The 11662-nt window shown below is 38.4% G+C and overlaps 1 protein-coding gene across 1 annotated transcript; it reads right to left on the bottom strand.

Annotated features, from left to right (window-relative positions):
• Window positions 1–6663: 6663 nt before the first annotated feature.
• Window positions 6664–7481, bottom strand: LOC129738833 (uncharacterized). Its single transcript, XM_055730137.1, has 2 exons — window positions 7341–7481; window positions 6664–7204 (listed from the first exon to the last, which is right to left on the bottom strand). Exon 2 carries the CDS (start codon window positions 7177–7179, stop codon window positions 6847–6849), a length of 333 nt encoding a protein of 110 aa, XP_055586112.1. The 5' UTR covers window positions 7180–7204; window positions 7341–7481; the 3' UTR covers window positions 6664–6846.
• Between the last annotated feature and the right edge of the window lie 4181 nt (window positions 7482–11662).

An 11662-nucleotide genomic window follows, 5' to 3' on the forward strand; every position in this document is an offset into this window, starting at 1 on the left:
AGCAACTTAAAGATTAACGCTTAATGGGAAATATTTTCTTCCAGGAGCTGTAAGCTGTGCTGTAAGGCAGTTTTAGATTAGGATGAGAACAATGAAATCGCAGCGGGAGTTCTGAAAATGAAAACGGCAGAAGTTGTAACGCCGGATGATGGGAGCAGGGAAACGGTGCAATACATAGTGGTCATCATCTACCAACTCTTCCGCCTTCATCTCAGCGGGTCCGGAATGTAAACAGCTGTCCAGTGGAACCGCTAAATAATCTTCTATTTTTGGTGAAGTGTAATAGTGTTTATGTTATTTAAACCTATTTAAATGTGTGTTAAAAAAATGTTTAATAAACAATCTGTAGTAACATGAATTTTTTTTTTCTTTAAATCGTATTATGAATAATTAAAGATACACCGTATAGTCATCGGTTTATGGGTGGATCATTAAAAAAAGATAACACGTGTGATCCAATCGGTTCGATGTTTTTGAATCGTTGTTGAATCGTAACTCTACTTAACAACCCGTTCTCTGTATCGTAAAGTGTGTCCAAACGATTCCGAAAACGATTCATATAATCTTTCTTTAATAATCTTGTTACTATTAGGGTAATCTTTCGGGTGTCTCGGGAAAAAGATTACAGGAACGGTCATTTTATGATACTGATTTATGCGGGTAGTGTATCAAAAGACCTTGGTCAATATCAACTTGACGTACACTCAGGCGAATTCTTATTATAATTTTCATAAGATGCGTCTTATGAACTGCTTTTTAGAGTGTAAAATTGGTTTTCATAAGAGTCATATGAAATTCTTCCAATTTTCAAAGTGAGTTCTTATGAAAAATAGAAGAAGCGGCATTGTGAAAAATAATTAACACATTACTTAAATCAGTCGTTATTTTTCATCGTTATACGAGGCATCAAACAGTAGTGGAGCCAATATAGTTTTCCTAAAAGTTAAAGTGATTTTCTTAATATAAATGGTAAGTTTGTAAAAGTTGACATTATTGATAAACTCAAACACTTTTTTTTTGTTCACTTTTCAGCAGGTTGACCGGAAAAAGTAGAAATTCAAAGGACCTGATTGTAGTGGCCGGGGGACCCGTTGTCAGATGCCGGCTAAATAATTTTGTTGGAACCGGGTGTTTGTCTGCTGCTGATAGTGATCATGATGGAACAAATTAGCTAGAAACTAAATAAAATGTTTTTAACATCAATTATCTTGAGTTATTTTCATCAAACAAGACATTTTTTGTTTCCATAAGACCCTCTTATGAAAAGCAACAACCTCTTATTGAAGTAAGTGTTCATCTGAAGAATTCATTCGTGTCATAAGATAATCTTATGAATTTCATTGATTTTTCTTATGGCGCCAGTTCATAAGAGAATCTTATGGCATACTTAATAGTATTTTTCTGAGTGTACTTCTTTCAATTTTGCATTTAAAAAAAACCTGAACACCCCTCATTTTGAAGGTGTGTGTGTGTGTAGAATGTTGCTCCTATTTGATTTTGGAATTCACTCTTCAGTTGTCAAAATGCCGTCTAAGGAAGAAGAGCAGCCTGTAGTAACCGAGACACCTCACGCCACTCAACACGCGACTATCGTCCTAAAAGTTCGAATACAGAACGATCGTACTAATACCAGTCATCCATCATCACGCGCATCACATACTTTTTTCCACACACTTAGGGGTGCTAAATTATTTTAATTTCTTTCTAAAATCTGTTAGACTTTAATATTTACCCAATTCCAATCAGTACACTCATCGGTACTTAACCAATAAATAAATGCATTACATTTATTTTATTTTTAATTTAACTTACTTTTCAAATACAAACTAATAAATTCATAATTCCACACCATACCTACTACACAGCGTATCAAAATTTTGCTCGCGCATCGCGAAAATCCGAGCTACTAGCATGCAAAGCTGGCAAAATCGCTAAAAGTTGCCAAATCAACCGTTACAAATGTAATTAAAGTGTTTGGGGAACGTTTGTCGACAGCTAGGAAGTCTGGATCATAGGGAAATCGAAAACCGGAAGCCACTGAGACGACAAAGAGAGTACCCGCATAAATCAGTATCATAAAATGACCGTTCCTGTAATCTTTTTCCCGAGACACCCGAAAGATTACCCTAATAGTAACAAGATTATTAAAGAAAGATTATATGAATCGTTTTCGGAATCGTTTGGACACACTTTACGATACAGAGAACGGGTTGTTAAGTAGAGTTACGATTCAACAACGATTCAAAAACATCGAACCGATTGGATCACACGTGTTATCTTTTTTTAATGATCCACCCATAAACCGATGACTATACGGTGTATCTTTAATTATTCATAATACGATTTAAAGAAAAAAAAAAATTCATGTTACTACAGATTGTTTATTAAACATTTTTTTAACACACATTTAAATAGGTTTAAATAACATAAACACTATTACACTTCACCAAAAATAGAAGATTATTTAGCGGTTCCACTGGACAGCTGTTTACATTCCGGACCCGCTGAGATGAAGGCGGAAGAGTTGGTAGATGATGACCACTATGTATTGCACCGTTTCCCTGCTCCCATCATCCGGCGTTACAACTTCTGCCGTTTTCATTTTCAGAACTCCCGCTGCGATTTCATTGTTCTCATCCTAATCTAAAACTGCCTTACAGCACAGCTTACAGCTCCTGGAAGAAAATATTTCCCATTAAGCGTTAATCTTTAAGTTGCTATTTTTGAGTAAGTTAAGTACTACTCACCATCACAGAGCTGACGCCGTCGCTTATCGTTCCGACTCTTCCACTTTTTTTCCAAATTTTGCCGGGAGATTTTTTTCCGATTCCCGCAACCACGTGTATTGACGTGACAGCAAAGAAATTGGGGCGTGTTGCAAAAATAATCAATTTTTGTTTAAGACGATTAATTGTATCTTTCGAGAATAATTCTTTGTCATTTGGTTGCGTTGCAAAAATTATCATTCTGTTATCTGGAATATTAAACGTATCTTTCGCAAATAATATTTTATCCGTTCTAGCAAAGACACATCAAGCCAAGATGCAATATGAAACGTTACTATTGCTGTAATCAGAACGGAATAATCCGAACGATTGAGCGTATCATATTTCACTATGCGGGTAGCCGGTAGTTTCAAGCGAAACCCTAACCTCTCTCTCCGAGATGCCGCAAATAAGCTGGGTGTCTCGTCTACAACCGTGCATCGAGCCAAAAAACGAGCCGGACTATCGACTTACAACAAGGTAGTGACTCCAAATCGCGATGATAAACAAAATACGACGGCTGTACACGACGATGCTGACGAAGTTTGACTGTGTGGTAATGGACGTCGAAACCTTCGTCAAAGCCGACTACAAGCAGCTTCCGGGACAGGAGTTTGATACGGCAAAAGGAAGGGGAAAGGTAGCAGATATTTTCAAGCACATGAAACTGTCAAAGTTCGCGAAGAAATATCTGGTTTGGCAAGCCATCTGTACCTGTAGCTTGAAAAGCAGCATTTTCATAGCTTCCGGGACTGTCAACCAAGAAATTTACGTGAAAGAGTGTATGAATAAACGTCTGCTGCCTTTCCTGAAGATACACGGTTGTTCCGTACTGTTTTGGCCGGATTTGGCACCTTGCCATTACTGTAAAAAGACCATGGAGTGGTACGCCGCCAACAAAGTGTAGGTGGTTCTCAAGGACAAGAACCCTCCCAAACGCCAGAGCTCCGCCCAATTGAGAAATACTGGGCTATTGTCAAGCGGAACCTAAAGAAGACCCAAAAAACTGCTAAGGATGAGCAGCAGTTCAAGGCAAACTGGCTTTCTGCGGCGAAGATGGTGGACAAGGTGGCTGTACAAAATCTGATGGCAGGGGTTAATCGTAAGGCCCGGCAATTCGGATTTGGAAAAGCGGAAGCCTAACTGAATATTTTTGCTTAATTTTATACTAATTAAACTTGAAAAAGAAATTTAATTTGATTTTTGAAATAAACGATTTCACCTATTTACACGCGTTTTCCCCTTGACCAAATTTTGACCGTATCACCCTTTATCATCGGCCTAAGTTCCCGCATAAATCAGTATCATAAAATGACCGTTCCTGTAATCTTTTTCCCGAGACACCCGAAAGATTACCCTAATAGTAACAAGATTATTAAAGAAAGATTATATGAATCGTTTTCGGAATCGTTTGGACACACTTTACGATACAGAGAACGGGTTGTTAAGTAGAGTTACGATTCAACAACGATTCAAAAACATCGAACCGATTGGATCACACGTGTTATCTTTTTTTAATGATCCACCCATAAACCGATGACTATACGGTGTATCTTTAATTATTCATAATACGATTTAAAGAAAAAAAAAATTCATGTTACTACAGATTGTTTATTAAAAATTTTTTTAACACACATTTAAATAGGTTTAAATAACATAAACACTATTACACTTCACCAAAAATAGAAGATTATTTAGCGGTTCCACTGGACAGCTGTTTACATTCCGGACCCGCTGAGATGAAGGCGGAAGAGTTGGTAGATGATGACCACTATGTATTGCACCGTTTCCCTGCTCCCATCATCCGGCGTTACAACTTCTGCCGTTTTCATTTTCAGAACTCCCGCTGCGATTTCATTGTTCTCATCCTAATCTAAAACTGCCTTACAGCACAGCTTACAGCTCCTGGAAGAAAATATTTCCCATTAAGCGTTAATCTTTAAGTTGCTATTTTTGAGTAAGTTAAGTACTACTCACCATCACAGAGCTGACGCCGTCGCTTATCGTTCCGACTCTTCCACTTTTTTTCCAAATTTTGCCGGGAGATTTTTTTCCGATTCCCGCAACCACGTGTATTGACGTGACAGCAAAGAAATTGGGGCGTGTTGCAAAAATAATCAATTTTTGTTTAAGACGATTAATTGTATCTTTCGAGAATAATTCTTTGTCATTTGGTTGCGTTGCAAAAATTATCATTCTGTTATCTGGAATATTAAACGTATCTTTCGCAAATAATATTTTATCCGTTCTAGCAAAGACACATCAAGCCAAGATGCAATATGAAACGTTACTATTGCTGTAATCAGAACGGAATAATCCGAACGATTGAGCGTATCATATTTCACTATGCGGGTTCTCTTTGACATTGAAAACTTGACAACACCGATTGAGAGGCTGATTCTGTCGGAAGAATTCCAAGACCAAGAGGATATTTTAGGTCCAAATGTAGGCCTGGTTTAATTGTCGGTTTCTATCGAAATTGCGACCAAACAATGTGCAACGGGTGCCTAAAATTGTTTCTCATCACTTCCAAATGACCTTTTTGGAACTAGTACTACACGGAAAATAATAAAAAAGGTAAAATTTACCGAGATAGCGAGGTGAACGCTCGTGAAAGTCAAAAAGGGAACTTCTATCTATTCGAGGTTAAACTCACCTCACAGCGAGGTAATATTTACATGAGCTATCAAAGAACGAAAGAAAATAAACCGTAAATATCATGAATTTTTCGAAAAAGATACATCGGCTCACCGGCAGGACTTGAACCTGCAATCGCTTTAGTACAACGGCGCGTTAGCCAATTTCACCACGGTGAACATGATGAAACCGTCCAACACGAGCAATCGAGCTCTGCCGATCAACTGCTGGACCTTCTATCGAAAACACCATGTATATCCCGCAAGTGATCTTGGTGTTTTCGATAGAAATGATTCACCTCACAGCGAGGTAAAATTAACTTGAATCAAGGTTAGAAAAAAGGTACAATTCACCAAGAAAAATAATACTTTGCTTTTGTTTCAGCAGCCTGCAGAGCTTCGAGGTGTATTCCACGTCATCCTCTAGTTATATCATTCCGGAAAAGCCGGACCTGACCGGATCAGTCGAACGGGGAAGGGCATGGCAAGGGGTGTTAACGCAATGCAGGAGGATTCAGCGGTCATGGTGGCTCGGAAGAACGCGAAGCCGAATTGCCACGAGCTTGGCGAAGAAAGGACTTGCCTCACGCATTTTATTTTACCCAGTGATACATTTCGAGAATAAATATAAGGTAAAAGTCTCTATTTATTTCAAATAAATATCAAATTTTTGATGATTTTCTTTTTATTTTTATTGAAGAAACCAATCAAACCAACTAGCATTTACCTTTTAAATCAGTGAATGGGAAAACGGTATTATTTACTATTTTGCTAGGTAAACGTGAAAAAGTTAGAATTTACCTTTTTGCTAGATGAATTGTAGAAAGGTAAAACTTACCTTTTTTCTAGGTGAATGAAAAAAAGGTAAAATTTACCGAGAGAGATAGATGGAAAAAATCACCTCGCTTCTCGGTAAATTTAACCTTTTTTTTATTTTCCGTGTGCGTTTGAGCTGATTTGCCTTTGCTAATAAACGAATACGAAATGACATTGTTGATGTGTAGTTTTCCGAAACCTTTGTTAACTACTTGGTTGGACGATTCAAAATGTAGGTACAATCAATTTTCAAATAATAACCTTCTACGTCATAAACAAGCCGTTTCAACCCTGATTCTTTGATGAGGTCAAGTGACCGATTTAATAAGATATCGGTGAACCGTTACACTATTCTGACAGGATTAGCGTCCTTCGTGTGATACGTCCCTTAAATTCCCCTCTAGCCGATCCGAGAACTTTTCGATCAACAGAGACAAACAAAACTCCACGTTTGAATACAAAATTTAATCACTCCAAGATTTATACAAAAGAAAAAAAAAACAAACTTCACTTTTAAAAATAAGTTACAACAGGTGTGTTAGGATGACATGATTCCGCTCTACCGAATGACGACGCGGCGAAAATGTGGGATGGGCTTTGCGGGCTCACTCGGCTTTCCTCGTGGTTACTTACTTCAGGGAAGCAATGAACGGCTCCAGCAGGAAGATCAGCTCAACCTGTCCGTCGACTTCCATCTTGTCCTGGGCCATAGCATCCTTGGCGGCCATGGCACCGGTTCCGATGGCGAACATGATTTCGTCCTCCATGGTCAGGGTGGCTTCGGCGGCTCCATCCGATTCCGTCAGCTTGACGTTCTTCAGGTCCATGATCCAGCTCTTGACGACCTTGCCGCCCTGGGTAATGCGGAACTTGTAGCTGTGCTCGACCTGTCGGTTGTTCGGGTCAATTGCCTCCAATCGCTTGGCGATCTTGGCGAAAACTTCATCGGACTTCAGAGTCATTTTGGTTGTGCGGACGGGTTGGCAGCTGCATATTGGGAGGGGAAAAACAGAAGAAGATTGGTTCGTTGCTCGTTAATTCAATTACGCTTCAGTCAGAAGAGCGTGGCGAGTTCAATTGAGAGATGCTGACTGATAAACAGTTCTGGGACGTGAATTCTTACCGACAGATGTTCCTCGGATGGACAACTTGAAACTGATGGGACCCGCCGGCGTGGCGTTCCTATTTAAGCATCCGATACGAAACTCTTCATTTGTGGTGTGGTCCCATGTTATCAGGCTTAATTCGCGTAGATTAGTGTACAATACGGTTTCCCGCATTCAAATGTGTACATACATATTCTGATCGAAAAGGGTATGTGCTGGTATCAATGAGGAACGGTTTGCAGAAATTTGGCAGCGCTGGCAGATATGGTAGGATATTATCTGAGCGTTGTTAAAATTGGAGGGATTTACCTGCCGGAGCCAAAAACCGTTATCAATATCCCGAGCAATCTTTTTTTCAGATATAAAAATGAAATTCGAGAGTTCGAGAGTTAAGCTCTGACCTATGAACATGTTAAAACTGTTCTTCAATTTAAATGTCCTTGCTAGGAAATTACAAAAATAGGTAGAACAATAAAATAAAATCATGATCAGGGTTTTGGTTTAGAATGTTTTCCGAGGACTTCTAATCTGAAACACTACTAACTTTGAACTAAACTAAACTAAAAAAAAATCATATTAAATTCTTGAAATACATGTGCATTATGAATTCCCAAGTTAAGAAACTGAAAATTCGTCATTAGAATCAGTGCACAATGGGGAAAAAAGTGTACAAACCGCGAAAAAAAATTCAATGTCATTCGTCCTACATGACCTAAATCTATGAAATTATACTTCCCTTTTGTGCCGCACAAGCTTGCGAACGGAGATATAGTGCCTTTTTAACCCCTAATTCCCCTATATTTTGTAAACATTGTTTCGAGCCAGAGAATTTTGAGCGAAAACTGATCTATCGTGTGTAATTTTTTCTGAGGAATCGAATGAAGGCTGTTTTGGCCACCGCACGCTTCAGAAAATGGAGTTATGGCTGTTTTTACCCCTATTGCCCCTACCCTACATTTTTCAATTATTTCTGAAAAAAGCTGGTTCGGACTTGAAATTTTTTTAATCAAATGGGTTGTATCTTGTGTGGTTTTTTCCGACCAATCGAATGAAGGCTGTTTGAGCCCTCGCACACTTCGAAAAATGAAGTTATGGCTGTTGTACCTTCATTCCCCTCAATTTTTCAATTTGTTAGGAAAATGCATGTTCAGACTTGAAAATTTTGAACCTTTTGGAACGTATCTTGTGTGATTTTTTCCGAGCCATAACTCCATTTTCCAAAGCGTGCGCTGGCTCAAACAGCCTTCATTGGATTCCTCGGAAAAAAACTCCACAAAATACAACCCATTTGGTTCAAAATTATCAAGTCCCAACATGCTTTTTCTGAGCTATTTGAAAAATGTTGGGCAATTGAGGGTAAAACAGCCATAGCTCCTGTTCTCAATCCGTGCGGTGGCTGAAATAGGCTTCGTTGAATTCCTCGGAAATGTCGCATAGGATACAACCCATTTGGTTAAAAATTTTCAAGTCCGAAAATGCTTTTTTCTGAAATTATTGAAAAATGTAGGGGAATTGAGGGTAAAAACAGCCATAACTCCATTTTCCGAAGCGTGCGGTTGCTCAAACAGCCTTCATTGAATTTCTCGGAAAAAATCACACAAGATACGTTCCAAAAGGTTCAAAATTTTCAAGTCTGAACATGCATTTTCTTAACAATTTGAAAAATTGAAGGGAATTGAAGGTAAAACAGCCATAACTTCATTTTTCGAAGTGTGCGGGGGCTTCATTCGATTGCTCGAAAAAAATCACACAAGATACAACCAATTTGGTTCAAAATTTTCAAGTTCGAAACAGCTTTTTTTTTAGAAATAATTGCAAAATATAGGGAAAATGAGGGTAAAATAAGTCACAACTCCATTTTCTGAAGCGAGCGGTGGCTAAAACAGCCTTCATTGGATTTCTCGGAAAAAATGTCCAATCGATTCTCCGGAAATTTTCACAAAAGGAAAGTATAATTTCATAGATTTGGGTCATGTAGGACGAAAGATATTGAATTTCTTCGCGGTTTGTATACTTTTTTCCCATTGTGCAGCGGTTATAGATAGAAAATTTGAAATGTTACCAGAAGTCATAAACTAAATTAAAATTTTGGAACTTTGTTACAGGCTTACAGAAGACACGGATGGATCAGGTATCAGGTATCACTCCACAAATTTTGAAGACTGTACTATGACTGAAAAAAAGTTACTGCTATTCTCGTGATAAAGGGAAATTTGAGATGCTTGCTGCACTGAATACTCTGTTTATTTGACAATTTTTTTTGGAAATACATGAAGTTTGGCTAAAAGATGTGAAAATGTTCTATCTAGTATCTGGCCTAGTTTTATCAAAATAGATTGACGCGATCAAAAATGGGACCGTTTTGAAAATGAGGTTCATTAATGTCTAACTGGCTTTTGACGGATATCGTCCAATTTTTTTTTTAAATTTTATTTCACAAAACCAAAAATCTATCCAATAACTGTGAAAAAGATACGATTCAGACAGTAACGGATGTTCACAGCGACTTTTTTTGAATTTTCTATTTTCAACTACGATGTAGAGTTGATGTCACGCAGTCTTCACGGAGCAACCCATGTGCGATGTGCATAAAAGTTTATAAACACACTTGTACACTACTGGTGAAGTGCGTGTTGAACTTGCTTTGATGAAAACATGCTCGAACTCAAGTGTAGAGTGCAAGTTTAAACTTGGGTGCGCTTTCATGTTTGAAATGTTTTAAAACCAATCACAGCAGTCAGCTGTGGGAGCTTTGAACTTTCAACTTTTATTTTAGTGACGGTTGACGCGGGGAGACTTTATTCCTGAACACATCCCTGCTATTTATCATTCATGACTGCTGCTGTTTCTCGGGACAAAAGATCGACTCTGGCTAAAATCTAACGGTAGCGATCACCCGAAACTGAACCGTAAAATATACGGAAGACAAATCTATGTTCTGGAGAACTGAGAGGTAAGTAAATAATCAATGTTAGTTGTGTGTTATGAATAATGTCATGTCAAATTTTCTTTGCAGAATTTTCGTTTTAGACCGGTGATTTGTCAAAAATAAGCTGACAATTTGCGCCTTGCCAACCTCTGCCGGACCAAACTAATTCCGTTTCTTGCAGTTTCCTGTTCCTGTTCCTACCCTCAACTGTCTAGCGGCCATGTTTTCTCCAACGAATACGTAACGGATATTCGGCACGAGGAGCGATCAACTGTGGACATCTGGCATAGCTGTGACCCACGACGCGGAGCGTGTTAATTCAGTTGTCTGCAAGCAATGCATCTGAATATACGCGTAACAAAAACTTCATCAATAAATTCAATTCAAAATTTTGTATTTGCTACGACCTTTAAATTGTGCTTTCGAAATTAAACGAAATTAATAACAGATTTTCACTGTTTTATTTGTTAATTCATTTTTTAAAACCATTCCTTGAGATAGTCTCTTGTCCAATCAAGGTCTTAAACTTTGACGATATGCATCATCTCGTGATGATCGATTAGGAACATCAGCGGCTAGTCACAATCAGTATCTTCTTGAAATGCTCTCTGCTCAATTTCATTTGATATCCGCCCACATGCATTCTGGTTTCCAGTGTTTTGTGCCGCTGATCACAAGAGATTCTTCGAAATGTATAGCTTGATGTAGGAGGTTCTTTTTGGAAGATCCATTGTCGGTTGAACTTTGCCATGTTTCACTTGTGTGGTCAACACAATTACTAAGGACAACTTTCCAGAATTCCTAAGTGTGGTATCAACGAATTAAAACGAACCTATTTTCTCTGTGAAAATTTACGCCCGGTGCTCGGAGACTGAGTATTGATGATGTCCCTTTTAAGTTTGGCTACTTATGCGTAGTCACAATATTATTTCTTCTCGCGAGACGTTGTGACAGTCTCAGGTCTCACGTAAGCACGACAAAACTCGTTGAATCAGTCGAAGCACCCAAAATATCGCAACCGTTGCCTAGTGTGACGTGACTATATGTACAAACATTAATGTTCGAACCTGAGTACGAACATCGGGTACAACTTGTACGCTCGGGTTGCTGTTTTTGAAAAACCTATGTTTTGGATTGTATAAAAATCCAAGGTGAACTTGTTCCTAAAACTTTGCACACAAGTTGAACTTGGTGCATGTTTTCGTGAAGAAATTTCTCCTAAGCTAGCTGGCTCTCGACGAAAAACTCTACATTGAAACAATCCTCACATTCCAAACAACCAGTTAGGAAAAGAAACGGCAGTTAAAAATGAAGAAAAAAGAGTTTATTTACAAAAAACTAAAATTTTTTCTCCAACCCCAACCTGGGGTAAGTGTGGACGGCTTTAAAAAGACTTGATATTTACAATTT

The sequence above is a fragment of the Uranotaenia lowii genome, chromosome 1 (assembly GCF_029784155.1).
Source record: "Uranotaenia lowii strain MFRU-FL chromosome 1, ASM2978415v1, whole genome shotgun sequence".
Classification (NCBI taxonomy): Eukaryota; Metazoa; Arthropoda; class Insecta; order Diptera; family Culicidae; genus Uranotaenia; species Uranotaenia lowii.

Excerpts from the sequence above, each read along its gene's own strand:
- LOC129738833 (XM_055730137.1), bottom strand. The coding sequence starts at position 7,179 with ATGACTCTGAAGTCCGATGAAGTTTTCGCCAAGATCGCCAAGCGATTG.